The sequence below is a fragment of the Pollicipes pollicipes genome, unplaced genomic scaffold (assembly GCF_011947565.3).
Source record: "Pollicipes pollicipes isolate AB1234 unplaced genomic scaffold, Ppol_2.1 Scaffold_3447;HRSCAF=4054_pilon_pilon_pilon, whole genome shotgun sequence".
NCBI classification, from domain to species: Eukaryota; Metazoa; Arthropoda; class Thecostraca; order Pollicipedomorpha; family Pollicipedidae; genus Pollicipes; species Pollicipes pollicipes.
This window is the reverse complement of record NW_023596297.1, coordinates 15,542,930-15,559,220: the sequence shown is the minus strand read 5'-3', so window position 1 is coordinate 15,559,220 and position 16,291 is coordinate 15,542,930. Positions and strand designations below refer to the sequence as shown.

General features: G+C 50.0%; 1 protein-coding gene across 1 annotated transcript; it reads left to right on the top strand.

The window, feature by feature from the left end:
- The first annotated feature begins 386 nt into the window (after positions 1-386).
- On the top strand, positions 387-12,062 carry LOC119092192 (plexin-B). Its single transcript, XM_037215169.1, has 14 exons — positions 387-504; positions 1,145-1,290; positions 1,655-1,828; positions 2,231-2,383; positions 5,318-5,491; positions 5,917-6,243; positions 6,407-6,591; positions 6,967-7,158; positions 8,392-8,548; positions 9,139-9,352; positions 9,833-10,012; positions 10,258-10,461; positions 10,706-10,865; positions 11,103-12,062. Exons 1-14 carry the CDS (start codon positions 387-389, stop codon positions 11,563-11,565), a joined length of 2,847 nt encoding a protein of 948 aa, XP_037071064.1. The 3' UTR covers positions 11,566-12,062.
- The last annotated feature ends 4,229 nt before the right edge of the window (positions 12,063-16,291 follow it).

The window sequence follows — 16,291 nt, the reverse complement described above, 5'->3', positions numbered from 1 at the left end:
GTCGGTCACGGGCACGGACAGAAACGCGGCTACTCGACCACAGATGGCACCATGCTGCCGTCATCAGCGTACTCGCCTCACCGCCAGTACCACACGCGGGCCGGGCACCCGACGGCCCGTGCCGCCCCGGGAGCAGGTTAGCCCCCGCAGGGCGGCGTTAGGCATCTGAGAGGGGCGGCTCGCACCCGCTGACACGACCGTTGAAATACCCCACCCTCAGATTGTGTTCTCCATGTTCTCCACAGAGGATTGAGGTGGATGATATCCGGCCTCGCATCGGCCCTCTGAGCGGTGGGACGCTCCTGACCCTGACGGGGTCAAACCTTCACGTCGGGTCAAACGTGACGGTGACGCTGGGTGGCCTGCCGTGTCACGTGAGGTCACGGATGGCCGACGTCAAGTGTGTGACCTCCGCCTCATCCGTCGTCAAGGAGGTCGCGGAGATTATGGTCACTCTGGACCGTGCCAACCGAACACTCAACGTTCGCTTCGTGTATACGCCTGGTGAGTCACACTCAGGCGCCCACGTAAAGGGAGCATGGGACTCGCCGGAAAATTTTTACCCGGCACCCACGAAATGTGCGTTTTTTCTGGGTTAGGATTGTAGCATTCCATTCAAAGTGGCCACGTACATAAAGTAGAAATTGAATGTCAAATAACATTGTAGCGCATTTTCATCTAAGGAACGTTTTGGTCTGCAATCTTATCTAAGCGCCCTTGAATAAAATATTTTAAAGCACAGGACCTTAATGTCTAAGCCGTAGGTACTCCTGGCAAATTATGGACATTGTTATGAGTAGTTACGCGAGCTGTTATAGAGCGTGCAGCAACAAATCATTACCATTCGCTTGCTCGGCAACGGCATGTGTGCATGAACCAGCAAGCATAATAATCAAAAACATGTGGCGCGGCGCACATGAACAAATGCATTCGTTCTCCAGCAGCTCCAGCCGATGATCCCGGTGTGTCCTCCTTATTCCTTGCACATCACGAACCACGCACTCAGCCAGACCGGCCAGAGGCCACCAAACTGATCATGGCTCATGTCTGTGACAGCTCTGAGCTCCCTTCGGCTGACGTCACTGAGCTCCGTGTGACATCACTAAGCTTCATATGACGTCACTCACCGGTGCCGGTGCCGCAGACCCGTCGGTGCTGGACATCAAGCCGCTGAGGAGCTACGTCTCGGGTGGGCGGCCTCTGACCGTGCACGGCCGGCACCTGGATTCGGTGCAGGCGCCTCAGATGATAGTGTTCAATGAGACACACCGGCGGCCAATCAACGCCACCGTGAGTTGACAGCAGACCAATCAGCGTGGCGGACACGATGCGATCATTTTATTGCCTCTTTACCGGTGACCTGGTGAATTGATATTGGATTGTGAATTGTGACTGTGGTGTGATGTGGTGTGTGGTGAATTGGACGGTGGAATTGATAGCCTGTGGCGGCGGCTCTAGTCAGACACCCCATTTCGGCGACTCGACGGATTGTTCGTCGATGGCATGGCGCCTGGTTGGACAGCCCTGTCTGGTGTTGTCCGACGACCCGTCTGACTGTTCGCCTGTAATGTGGCACCTGGTAGGAAAACTGTGCCTGGTGTTGTCCGGTGACCCGTCTGACTGTCCGTCTGTAACGTGGCGCCTGGTTGAACAGCTCTGTCTGGTGCTGTCCGGCGAGCTGATGGAGTGTCCGTCGCCGGCCATCCCCCGTCTGTCCGGCGAGCCGGGTCCGGCGCCGGAGCCGCTCCGTCTGGCCGACTCCCGAGCCTCCCGGATGCATCGGTCACCCGACAGCCGGCCGACCGGGCCTCGACACCGGGAACTGCAGGTAGGCACGCTGCCGGGCTGGTGCGCGGACACCGGCCTGATGGCTTGTACGATCTTTTGACTTGATGTTCCCTCAACCGGCGCGTACTGCCGTCTTTTATTATTTTTTAATTTTATTTTTGATGATGTGATCTCATGATTGGTTTGAACTCACGATGATTTTGAACTCAGCAGATGAAGCTAGACGCCGCTGTGGATGAAGCAATCATTAGTTTGCAGTTCGAATGAGCAATAGCCAGTTGTGCCTTCAGCACAACTAATAATCCTGAAAGCACTGCTGAGCCTAGACTCTCAGTGGCGACATCAGAGGTCGCGAATGACTCGTAATGATGATGATTTAATGATGATATTTTTGATGATGATGATGTGGAGAATGTGTTGCACTGTTATTCTGCTGTTTCAGATCGGCTTTCTCATGGATAATGTACAGAAAGTTCAAAATTTGAAGAAGTTCTTTCACAACGTGCTGTCGACGATGACGTACGTGGATGATCCGGTTTACTTCCCGTTCGCCAAGGACGTGAAGATCTTCAGCGGAGACACACTGGTTATCGAGGTAAGACGCGAGTGGCTCTGAACGGCTGAGAAGAGTTCATTAGTCCAAGCTTCAACTTTCGTAGGATAAATAAGTGATTTGAGGTTCTTAAGCAAGTGAATCGACGAAAGTTTGGTATCAATAAAGTAGGCAATGCATGTTTATGGCAGGTTAGCCGCGATCAAAGCAACGAACTTGTCTTTTGCTGCGTATGTGTGAGCCAGCGGTTGGAGCCAGTCCCGGAAATTCTCATACATTGTTAATCTTCTACAGGTGATTAAAAACATTGTAATAGCCATATGAATTTTAGGTTGGTAGATAATGCATGGTAAACTGATTTTGTTCTTGTTATGTGTGAATAAAAACTTGTCATAGGTCTGTTTCGTTTGTGTGAAATGTTTTTATACGTCTCGTGAATTACCTCCTTGAGGCAACACTAGACATAGAAGCGGCTTTTATTCTCTTTTCGTGTCTTTATTTGTAGGGCTGCAAAGTGGTACCATGCGGGAGGAATTTATATTTATTTGCTTAGGACTACAATGAACTGGGACTCGCTTTGGTTCGCAAAGTCTGTTTGCAGACTTGCGCCACCTTAACCGACCCGAATTCGAATACCCCGCGGTAGTGTATGAGGCTGTTTTGCTAATGATCAATAGACCTTGTTAAATTCAGCTCAGAGTTTTGAAGAAGGAATATCTAAATATTTTGGACAAAAGTTTGGCGTAATTGAATATGGAAGCATTTTGAACTCAGCAGATGGAGCTAGACGCCGCTGTGGATGAGGCAAACATTAGTATGCAGTTCAAATGAGCAATAACCAGTTGTGCCTTCAGCACAACCAATATTCCTGAAAGCACTGCTGGGCCCAGACTCTCAGTGGCGACACCAGAGGTCGCGAATGATTCGTAATGTTGCCATGTGGGGAGTGGTCGGGGAACGGGAAGCGTTCAGCTGCGAAAAGGGTGCCGTGGTAGTGGGACACGATGATAACGTCGCATGAAAATAATATAAACCGTAAATACGCGTGTTTGATTACCGTGTTTAATAATAAACTGTGCGCTCATCAATCATCACTAGTTCCCTCCAGTCGCCAACCGTTGCCGTCAATCCTGGCTAGTGGGATACATCTTAACCTACTCTGGACCAGCAGCAAAGGAAACGACTGACGTCGTCCAGTTGTTTCGGGCTAGATCGTCCTGCCGCACCTTCCGATACTTCTTACTCTGCAGTCCACGTCTTTTCGTTTCACTCGGGGACTTCCATGCTATCGCGTTGTCTGTAAATTTCGTACCGTTTGCGCGATCCCTAACCGGCGCGTGACTTGCGAAATGTTAGCTCCATAAAATGACGGATGCGCAGCTACAACACTGTGCTCGCCTACAGCCCTCTTTCCGCTTGCAGCGGCCGCTGCAGGCAGACTACGGTGGGGGGGGGGGGAAGAGGGGGAGAGCTGGGAGCTGCCAGCATCTTGCTGATAAACTGACCGTCTCGCAACAGGTCAAAGACCTAGAGTGAGAACAGTTCCGAAAGCTGAAGGTATTTAGTGTTGAAGTCGGGCCATCATGGATTCTACTTGTTAGTGCGCTCTGTTTTTTTTCTTAACTCCAAAATTCAAGTGAACTGCCTGAAGCACCTCGCTGGTAACGCCACCTCTGGATGACCCGCTGGTTAACGTTCGCACAAAAGGCCTACTTCTTCAGGGCAATTATCAAGTCCCCCCCCCCCCGTGTGCGCGTAGCATATTGTACCTTTACAGACTCTGGGCATGACGTTGGAAGGTAGTCATGGCAGCACTTCAGTGGTGCACTGCCACGCGTGTTTTAGGTCATGGCTTTGGCTGAACTCCAACGGCGACGGGAATCGCTAGAGAGAACTCCTGATAGGGTTTGGCCAGAAAATGTTATGTGGCTTGAATAAACCCGGCATGAATATGTATGTACTGGCAGTAAACACACTTATGTGTGCAAATGGCTATTCCAAGAATCGGTTCAAAGTTAAGTAAAGAACGGCATGGTATTCAACGATGTTAAGACCTTTCTGGAAGGATGTAAAAACACATGGCTCGAAAAACGCATGCTTGCCGATATTTCAGGTGCAGTACTTTATCCAGGAAAAAGACGGAAAGTTTCATCTTTGTTGTTTTTGCCTCAGCAGAGTAGTGCACTGTAACTGTTGGAATACATACAACTCCGTGCATTTTTTAGATTTCCTTGGAGCGGGCCAGAACTATGTAAAATCCCGCAATGACTGAATGTTCCGCGCATAAACGCTAAGACGGATACAAGAGTGGCTGGTGAAAATCACTCAGCACGTGGAATATGAAACCTTGCAATTCGGTGGTACCCACACGTACATGTCCTATTACATCACAAACCTAGAGAACATTTTACTGCCAGTTGAAAAATAAGAAATGAATGTCCTGGCGAGTGCTTCCAGGAAGGAGTTGGCCTTCGGTTACTCGGCATCCTGCGAATGTTGTGGAGAAAGTTCAGGAAGTTACGAAAGCGTAGCGCATAAAGGGAGCGAGCGGTGGACGAGTCAAAATAAATTCCAGGCTCCAAGACATGTTCAGGACGTAGTCTACTGGTTCCAAGTGTCGTTCGACACTTTAAAGGGACTTTACAAGTAAAGCCTCATGTGGCGCCAACCATCACTCATGGGTTGGCTTGGCAGTGCTAATGACTTATGCATTTGACAACCGTTGTGCTGCCCGTGATAATGATAAATACGTCGAGATCGAGATCGAGAAGTTGCTAAGTGTAGTATGACGTCACTCGAGCGTCACGTGACGCCGATTTCATGTTTCGACGTTCCACAACTCATTGAAACGAATTTAACGACCCCACCCTGGCCATCTGGAATGGTTTCGTTATGCCAGTTTTCCTCCTGCTGCAGGGTCGTGACCTGAGCGCGGCCAGTGACGAGCGTGACACGGCGGTGACGGTCGGCGGCCAGCCCTGCAATGTCACCAGCCTGACGGCCAGCCAGCTGGTCTGTGTGCCGCCCCAGCAGCAGCCGGCCGGTCAGCTCGGCGCCGACAGCAGCCAGCTGCCAGACGTCGTCGTCAGCGTCGGCAACCTCCGGTTCACGCTCGGACAGCTGCAGTATGACGACGACGGCGCGTTCAAGGTAGAGGCTGGGAGCTGCTCATATGTCGCTGCGGATGATGTTAAATTCTGCGTTAGCATGCTTGTTGCGACCTTGGTGCTTACCCGTGTCCACCACTGGTCTCGGTGCTCGCATCAAAATGCCATTATTTTCTGACTTTATTTGTGTACGGCTAATTCGTTATGCTCTAGTTTCGCCCATTTCCAACCCGAGGGTCTCCCGTCATATGCCTGAAATTGTTGTGTAACTTACTATGTTGCAGCAATTCTTGCTTCACACACCGGGTATCGCTTATCAACGTTTTAATATTACTTGCACGTCTTTTGAACTGCGGTTATAGCACAAAATACCCATAATAGCCGGCGCGTCACAAAGCCTCCCTCATTATCATCTTAACCTGTGGTTAACATGTGTGCGTTAACCTGTCTGTTTTTATCTGTCGCCAGCTGGGTGCGGACGTGATCGGCGGCATCGCGGCCGGCGCCGCCGTCCTGGTGCTGGCCTCGCTGCTCATCCTATTCGTGTACCGGCGCAAGTCGTCCCAGGTCGAGCGCGAGTACAAGCGCATCCAGATCCAGATGGACACGCTCGAGAACAACATCCGCTCCGAGTGCAAGCAGGCGTTCGCGGCCATGTGCACGTGGGACTCGCGGCGGGGCGGCGACCCTCTGGCGGCGGCCAGTCCCGACCTGCAGGCGCAGCTCAACAGCCTGGCGGCCAGCTTCAACCCCGACGAGGTCGACTGCCTCGATCAGAGGGAGTTCCTCATCAAGGTCAGTGGGCCCCAGCTATTTAGCTCGATCAGTTGTGGGGTTGCTAGTACTTTATGCACGCCTTCCTCGCCCGCGAACCCAGCTATCACTTTCCGTCTATGTGTCGCAATGGGATGCTGTGTGTGGAGGTGACGAGTAACACCGCCCTGTACATCTCGTGCAGGTTCTGTTCCCTGGCATCGCGGACCACCCGATCCTGAAGCACCAGAGCCCCTCATCTCCCACCAGTCCTCGGACCGCGCTCGACATGGCCATGCTGCAGCTGGAGCAGCTGGTGAGAAACCCCAACTTCCTGGTCACCGTCATCGACACCATGGAACAGCAGAAGGACTTCTCCATCAGGGACAGGTGAGCAGGGCGGCTTTTATTGATGAAACGGGAGAAGTGACGATTTTTCGTCCTCAGGGTGTGTAGAGTGAGAATTGGCAATATGCGTACGTAAGTCAAATCTGACAGATGCAATCGTGAGAAATCTGTGAGTCCCGTACGAATAAAAAAACAGTTGCCGTTACTTGTGGATGCTCTCCCAAGCTACCAGTGCTTGGGTTGTCGTTAGACAGTTCGGATAATGATGAAGCCTGATTACCATTAGCTTGATATCTGAGATTTACACCGGATGACGCCTACGGCAGCGGCACTTAGCTTGCAGAGTAACGGTGGCGTCCCTGCTGATGGTGATCGTGATGACCAACATGGAGCACATGACCACGGTGCTATTTTCAGGGTGACGGTGGCGTCCCTGCTGACGGTGATCCTGATGACCAACATGGAGTACATGACGACCGTACTGCACCAGCTGCTGGTGCGGCACATATCCAGGATATCGCGTTCCAAACATCCTCACCTGATGCTGCGCCGCACCGAGACCGTCATGGAAAAGCTGCTCACAAACTGGATATCCGTCTGCCTCTACGGGTATGTGCCCACAGCGATTGAGACATCTTAATTTTTTTCTTTTTGTGCGCTCTCAAAGTGGTTCCAAAGTTAAGCTTATTTTTGTAGCTGTTATTCAACCTCTCTCATGCTTACGCGCACTTTGTTCTGCTCGGTCTGCGATGGTTCCCTAATCCCTACTAACGTTTGTTGACAATGAGCACAATAGGTTGGGCAGCTATTGAGAGGTTCGAACTGCGGACATATGATACAAATAATCTGATATGGATGGGACGTTTTCGTCATTTTTTTAGCATTCCACTCGTCATGAGGAAGCCCTCGGCTCAGCTTCCCCTGTGAGGCAAAGAGCGCCCCTGCTCGAATCAAAATTACGACTAGTGTTAGGACATATAAAACCAAGTAGACGTGAGCATCCCGAAGTACCCATTTGCATTGGATGCATCATCATGAATTAATACTTCTGATCTCCGTTATCTCGATTTAAAGGGGTTTACGCATGTTTTGTTGCTGCTTTTGTTTAGAACGGATGCCAAGAACCGTAAGCTAGTGTTCGTAGCAATGACGCCATTCTTCTGACACCCCAAATCGCGTTGCCAACGGATCCATTTCATGTTTTGACAAGTCCGAAGAGATCGGCATGGCTTTGCCGGTGACTGGACGATGAAGGTGAATTTGTTGATTCTATGTATTCAGAATCAGGTGCAAACCAATATTTGGGTTGTCGGTTAAGCGATTAGGAAGTAATTATTAATACAATCGTACATTCACCTCGTTCGTTCACCTTGCGGCTTTGTTTATTGCTCTTTTCTTTTTCTATTCATATATTCAGTTATCAAGTGAGTCATGCGATCTTTCGATGAACTATTCATTCGTTCATCCTCCAATACGGCAACGATAGTATAGTGGTTATACTGGTGCGTCTGGGAAGTCAGAGGGACGGAGGTCCCATTCCCCGAACGCCGTCTTTTTGCCCTTCCAATCCCCCTTCCTGCCAGGGCGAGAGACAGGCGACGCCATCTAGACTTAGCAGCCGAGTGCTTCGTAAAGCCCCAATGACACACACTCATCTTCCACTCGCTTGTTCATCAATGAAACCGTTGATTCATTTATGATTCGTCCCCACACTTCTTTTCTCACTCCCCCTTAGATGCTCCTCACTTCCTCATGAATTACGAGCCTAGTAGGCGTACATTTCGTCGCTCTTGATGTGCCCGGATGTACACTGTGTACCCTGTACTGGCCGTGCGTCCCCAGACACATCCGGGATCGGCTGTCCTCGCCGCTGTACCTGCTGACCAAGGCCATCAAGCACCAGATGTCGTGCGGGCCGGTGGACGCCGTCACGCTGGAGGCCCACTACAGTCTGGCCGAGGAGAGGCTGCTCCGGCAGCAGGTCGAACACAACAGCGTGGTGAGTGACACACATGCTCAGCTGGCTCATGCAAACCGAGGGCCGGGAAAAGGCAGTTACTACGCATGAATGAGATGCGTTTCAGGCTTTAAAGCTACGGGGGGGGGGGGGGGGGGGGGGGGGGGGCGCTAAACGACTTGTTGGCCAGTGCGGCATATATTCGCTCTCTTTTCTTATATCTCACCTTGTCTTACATCTTTGCGACGTCCCGCTTGTCCGGAGCAGGATGCGTGCGCCAGCCACAAGTGGGATGAAGTGCCCTCTGGTGGCGGCCCCGTCCTCGTGCCAGGCACGCAACCCGCAGAGGGGTCCCCGTGCGGGCAAAGCCTCGGCGGATGGGTCCCCAGGTGCATGAAGTCTTGCCCCACCGTTATGATTGTCATTCATTCCACGGCCCTGAAATGGGCATTACTGACCAAAAGGGCTCTAATCCAAATAACCAACATGGTATTGATTTCGTTCAGCTACAAGTTGAGTGCAAGCAGAAACCCAACTGTTATTAATAAATACTGCAACTGATGCATTGTGTCGATCGATGCGATTTATTCTCACACAGCTCCCATCACTCAGTGCTCACATATGTGCGACAGACGCTGCTAGTAACAACTGAGGAGACTCCATACGAGCGGATCCCGTGTAACGAGTACCAGGGCCAGCCCCGGCTGTACGAGGACGTCAGTCACAAGGTCAACGTTCACGCGCTCGACTGCGACTCCATCAGTCAGGTCAAGCAGAAGGTCATTGACGAGGTGTTCTGCGGCCTGCCCGCCTCGCAGCGGCCCAGCCACCACTGCGTCGCCCTAGGTCAGTCTATCACACGTCTGTCACCGTGTCCCCTAGGTCAGTCCATCACACGTCTATCCGCCCCATGCGTAACTGTTCACGATACTGGCTTGCGCTAGCTGAGGTAGCCTCGTCGGCGTCCCAGCTGGGAGGTCGTCCATAAATGACGGCTGTCTGTAGAGACAGCTCGTCTGCACTGGCAAAAACTGATTGTTCCATTCAGCTAAGGACCCGTCGTAATTGGTTGTGTTTTGCGTCATGCCGTGCCTTCTGTGTCCCCTTCTTTCGCCGGTGCGATACAGCGCCTAACCCGGTCCACGCTCAGTATCATCAGTAAACGCAACAACTTTTTAATGTACAGTGTCAAAATCGGACCTTTCAGGTCGTCAGGAGTGTTTTTCATTGTGGTCAATCCATTACATATGTCACGGTGTTACGGTGGGTGCGGTCAGGATAAACGCAGGACGTAGGTTGTGTATAATGGTCACGTTTTGCTATCAGAGTGGTGCCGTGCGGACGGTCAGCGGACTTTGCTGGCCGACGAAGACGCCACCAGCAAAGCTGCTGACGGATGGAGGCAGATCAACACCCTCTCCCACTACGGCATCTCCAAGATTGCCACCATGTACTTGGTCCAGGCCAGGGAAACAGTGCGAACCAAGAAGTACAACACACCCGGCTGTAAGTAAAATGAACATTCATTTATCAATGTACAATTGTTTGGCTTGCTCTGCCCGACTTTCTTGCTCAGCAGTGACCTGATACGAACGTGTGGCTCATTGCCACGCGCAGAGTGGTTTTCTTCAGGCGTTAAATCGACCGCCAAACCGGATGTCAAAAAAGATCGGGTCAACGTCTTGGCCCGCTTCCGTAACGCTTGTTGGTACGTGAGGGCTGGAACTGAGTTTATGCCATCTGTACCTCAGCCGCGAGCAGTTTCTCTTTGCCGTCGGCGCTCTCTCCGCTGGTGAACACCAACATCTACGTGCGGCCGGGCGCCGAGATCAAGGTGTACCACCTGGTGCGACCGGAGGGGCCGGCCGGCGGCGGCGGCAGCGGCGGCGCTGGCCAGGAGACGGCCGCCCGAGCCGTGCCGGAGGTCTTCCTCACCCGACTGCTCGCCACCAAAGGTCAGCGGCGGGTGGTCCGCGGGCCCAGCAGGCAGGTGGCGCACCCGGGAGTAAGCTCTGTCTCGCCGCGAACCCAGCGGGCTAGCCATGCTCGGAGGACCGACACCAGTCGATTTATTGTCATCTGTGCTGCATTCGTGAAAAAGGTAAATGAGGCTCATACAAGTGGAATCGCTCCACGTGCGCTGACCACAAACGAGGCTGCGGAGCAAATGATCGCGATGCCACCGTTGTCCGCCAACAGCCATGCTGCAGCGCTTCATCGACGATATGATGTCGAGCCTGTTCGTGCTTGACGACGAGCCTCCGGCGGTGGTCAAGTGGCTGTTTGACGTGCTGGACGAGGAGGCCGAGAGGGAGGGTATCGACCACCCGGAGATCCTGCACGCATGGAAGGCCAACTGGTAAGATCTGTGTTCTGCACCCGGCGGAGGTACTGCAGTAAAGTAGCCATATGGCATCCGTTGAGTAGATTTCAGATGATCATAAGCAAGACAAATAGGTATGTAGGAAGACATTTAAGGAACTGTTAGAGAAAGGCCTAAAGGTTCCCGTACCAACAGCAATTACGAGGGCAGTGAGGCTTTTTCCTGATCTGCCTGTAGATTGTACGACTATTGACGCTGTAAAACGCGTTTCAGTTTGCCGCTGCGTATGTGGGCCAACCTGATCCGGCGTCCGGAGCTGATATTCGACCTGGACAAGTCGCCGGCCGTCGAGTCCAGCCTGACTGTGATATCTCAGAGCCTTGTGGAGGCGTGTCTGTCCACGCCCCACACCATCTCCAAAAACTCGCCGTCGCATAAACTCGTGTTCGCCAAGGACATCGGCCGGTGGCAGTGCTCGGTGGGCGAGTATTTCGAGTCGGTGCGAAGCCGTCCACCGGTCAGTGACCAGGACCTGGGCGTGTTCCTCCAGCAGCTGTCCCGCAGCCAGGCGGCTCAGTTCGACGCCATCGCCGCCCTCAAGGAGCTCTACATCTACATGAACAAGTACAGGGAAGAGGTTGTACATGCCCTAGACAGCAACTCGGCCTGCCAGCAGCTGTTCTTCTCTGATCGTCTTTCCGTTATTGACGCCAGTGTTGGAGCATCATTGTGCTGAGAGGCTTTCAAATGCAATAGATGAGTCATGTTTGGTGGCTTTTCTTCTCATCGCAAGTGATAACTTTGGGGGGGGGGGGGCGAACGCCACGTCTTGTTTTCCGTCTTGTGTCGATGAACCATCTAACAGTATCTGCATCGTTTTGTGGAGCGGGTTGAGCAGTGATCTTTGTTGAATTCGCTGCGAATGCTCTCTTGAAGCGGATGCTGAAGTGCTAGTCATTAAATAGGGCGTTTTGTGTGTCGTTAGAGATAAATTCAACACACTTCGAATGCAACTTCAAACCATTTCACTGCAGGACTATGTATACTATACAGGACTACACAGACAGGACTTCACCATGTGCAGACATGATGCCTTATTCTAGACATGTCGTGTTTTACCACTAAGAATCGGCCTTTGATGGCCGGCAGTTTCCAGGATGACCGTCTGTCCCTCGTCTCGGCCACACTGTTGTGGTCCGACGTTACGCTGCGTTCAATACAGGTGTGTTTGCATTTCCCTGTCTGCAGCTGATGGATATTTGAGAATCACGTGCTGGGATGATGAAACGGCCTGCAATACCACGACTTGCGTTACGAGTGGTAGGAGACCGTGCGCGTGGTAGGGGACAGAGTGCTTGGGTTTGTTACATGTTGCCTATAATATGGATATATAGTGGCTATAATACAGCTACATCTGTATCTATCTATCTATCTATCTATCTATCTATCTATCTATCTATCTATCTATCTATCTATCTATCTATATATATATATATATATATATATATATATATATATATATCCCTCTCTCTCTCTCTCTCTCTCTCTCTCTCTCTCTCTCTCTCTCTCTCTCTCTCTCTCTCTCTCTCTCTCTCTCTCTCTCTCTCTCTCTCTCTCTCTCTCTCTCTCTCTCTATACGTATATACATGCATATATGTGTACTATGGCTATACACAGTCAATATATATATATATATATATATATATATATATATATACATCCATATAACATTACTACATGTTTCGTATAATATGACTATATTAAACGTCCAAGAAGTGCTGGTGCACTGTTTCTCTGAAGCGCGATCCCCTGTCGTAATGCACCGTAATGTACTTCTTTCCCACACTACGCTGCCATCGGCCCGCTCTTTTGGGAGCCGTAATTTCCTTTTTGTAGGCTGCAATTTGTAGGGCAAACAGGGGGGCCAGGAAGTGCGTAATGAATCAGCCCATAAAGCGTCGTTTCTGTTTGCGGTCGGCCAACGTTGTCTGTCGCTCTGCAAACAGCATCGATTTGACTCGGCCTCGGTGAGACAGATCCCTCACTCTTTTACACCCACCCTCGCATTTTGCGCGCCAATATCCGCGTCTGTGTTTGCCGAAGATTCGTTGATGAAAAAAACACCGACCAATGTCATTGACACCGCGAAAAATCCCCACCGCCTATGGGTGCGAGGCCCTGCGCGGTACTCACATCGAGAGCGAAGCTCGGAAGATCATATGAGTCGTGTCCTTCCCTCCATCACCACAAGCGTGATGTAAAACGAAACCAAACGGGCGCAGCTGTCCTTCGCTGCGCCTTGTCCGTCTCCCCACCCTGTCACTGATCAGCCTCCACGTGTTTAGTAGTGGGAGTTGCAGAATCGTAACTTCGTGCGAGCATTTCGATGGTGTTTCGGTTGAGAGAGCCTGTGCGGCTAAGCACTGTTGTTGAAAATGGACGTAATTTTATAAAAAGATGTGATGAAGCTGTATACAACACCCATCACTTTCTGCGCCGTGTTAGAAACCATGCTCAAGTTAATGGCATTAGATACCCATTTCCAGCTTCATGCCATCTGGCAGTCTGTACTAATCCAGCTTGACGTAAGCAAGATGCCGTGATAAATGAGATGTTTCGTGACAATGATTTCCTCCCCGAGACGTTGAGTATTACATAACATGTACCAATGATTCAGGGCGTGCGCAGGAGTACACAATAGGAGGGAGGGCGCAACTCAAAAAAGTTTATGGAAGACCAAGTCTCGCGAGCCACAGGAGCGCAGCTTTGTAGTGTCATAAACAACATCGTGAGCTCTCGATTTTCTTATCCTTACGGATCTACCTGAAATTTACAGCTGTCAGTACGCCGAAAATCACCACATGCCATAAATTTGGTGATGGAAAGACATCCTTGCAACCACCGCTTGGTGAATTTTTGTTCAACCGGTAACTTCTGATATAATGAATGTTGATTGTTTTCAACGCAACAGTTCACAATGTAGCTCCACAAATATGCAGATGCATGTGAATATGGAGGCCTCAAGGAGACGATTGCGCTGACGCGTTCGAAAACGACAGAACATCTCATGCCGTCGATGAGCAAGAACTTCACCTGTAACCAAATGTGGTACTATAACTGGTGTGTGGCTGATGAAATCAACTAAGTATTTGTCAATGATCCCGCCAATGTTTGCAGCAGTCACGATCCTAAGACTTATTCTGCACTGTGTTCCACAAGCAGCCCTCCAGCCACGGCGGTGCCGTCAAATGATTTGGTTAGCATTAGTTAAGTGTGCTCAAGCTAATTAAATAGCGAAGGCTAGGATTTGGATGCGGGGCTGACCTTCTCCAACCGATGAAACTGGTGAGCATTAACAAAGACTAATACTAACTAAAACCGTTACATTCTCGTTAAAAAACAACAAATGAGCGACACATAGTACAAATTACGAATGATAAGAAATAAGACCAGAAGCCAGAAAAGGCGTTAAGGAAAAGACGTTTTTCTGGCGTTGAGGACGCCAGAAAACGGGCTCTAGAAATCCGTTCTCACGCCAGTTTTCCGCCCACCGTCCTAGGGCGTTGTCCAAATTTGGTGGAAGGAGAGGGAGAGCGTCCCTCGATCCCTGCCTGCACGTACGAAGGAGGCTTCAGACAACCAGCGATGCTGCTGCGAATAAAACGGATACATGTGCGTCACTGTGGCAGCAACGCCAAACTGTCGCAGCAACTCCTCTCTGAAAGTCCAAACCATTTGTTTGCCAGCGCGCTATACTGACAGACTTCTCAGCCCGCGGCCCCAGGCGTCTCGCCAGACCGCCCGCGGCGCCACCGCCGGAGTGTTTATGAGGTGCTGCTCGCTGAATGGTGACCCGACAGCATCTCGCAGGGCCGACTGAGAGGCCCGTGAAGCCGTCAGGGGACCAGCGCTGTAGGTGAGCACCGCTGCGGCTCAGTCGTACCACACGCCAGCGGAAAAAAACAACACGGACACACGAGTCGCTGTGTGCGGCATAGCACACACATACACGTCCAGCACGCACGCCCAGCACGGCTCGTCCCGTCGTTTGGAGCAGAACTTAATATGGTTAAAAGGAATGTTTCACACTTTTGAATATTAAAGCAAGCTTGAGATATAATAAGTTTACCTCACTTTTTTATCAATATACTTTTAACAAAAAAAAACTACTTTAGATAACACTTCCTATTAAAAAACATGCTTCTCAATGAGTCACGTTTGATTGTGGCATCGCAATTTGCACAAAGTTGATTGAGAGTCAAATGACGGCCGTTATATCTAGAAATCGTGCTCACGATTTCCTCAATGGATCCAGCAGGAACCAAATGATCGAAGGGATATTGATCGGAATAATAAATGAAAAAGAGAGGCAAGCAAGCTGACAATGAAATAATTTGATTTGGTGACGGGTCAAAGGGGCAAGGGTTTAAGCGGACAGAGTACAAAAGACGCGATTGGGAATGATGAGTTTCGGCAAACCACCACACTTCCTTATTTCTTTGCAACCCTAGACTTAATTCCTGGGACGGGCGATCTTGGCGCATACAAGACATTCAAGTATAGCCTCCGCAGCTCTATGTGGAGATTTTACGCACATCTTGTTCAAAGCTGACATGCAACTGGCATGTTGAAGACAAAAAGTCACTTGAAAACACCAACAATCAGGACGTTGGTGCACCTTACGTGTGGCGGTACAAATATATTCCACCTTTTATGTTATAGCGGGGTCAGCAGAGATGAACGTTTGTGACTGGCACAGCGGATGACGTAAGCCATTCAGTGAGAAACGCAGCATTGCAACGAATTGAGCATGCAGTTCAGCAATTTTTCCTGAAGCCAACGTGCACCTAGAAAAGCCACTGTATTTAACGACATATGTATAGTTATATATAGCTATAGATATAGATATAGATATAGATATGGGTATAGATATAGATATAGATATAGATATAGATATAGATAGATAGATAGATATAGATATATATATATATATATATATATATATATATATATATATATATAGAGATGGCGAATGGCAGCTACAAAAATAGGGGAAAACCATAGCATGACAATTCGTTGGGATCGCTTTTCTATTCATTCTTCTCCGCTAAATTGCGGTTGTCAAGCTCTCGTTCAGTGAATAACATAAACATTTTGGCAACTAGGGTGTTATGAAAATTACGTAACACACTTGTTGGAAAAAAACGGAGCAAATGAAAACCATTACTTTCATGGTAGTGGAGGTTTGGTCCAGTGGCGTTTATCTCGTCGGAGCTGCTGCTTGAAACCAAAATTTTGATATATTCATACAAAGGTCAAGAAAACTGGTACAACGACCAAAGCGGACGCATCTGGTCTAAATATGCGTGAAAGGAGCTGGATTAAGACAGGAAAGAAGAAAGCATAAATAAACCAAAAGAAAAACAACTAATTGACACTCTAGGAATGCAGCCTTTCAAAGG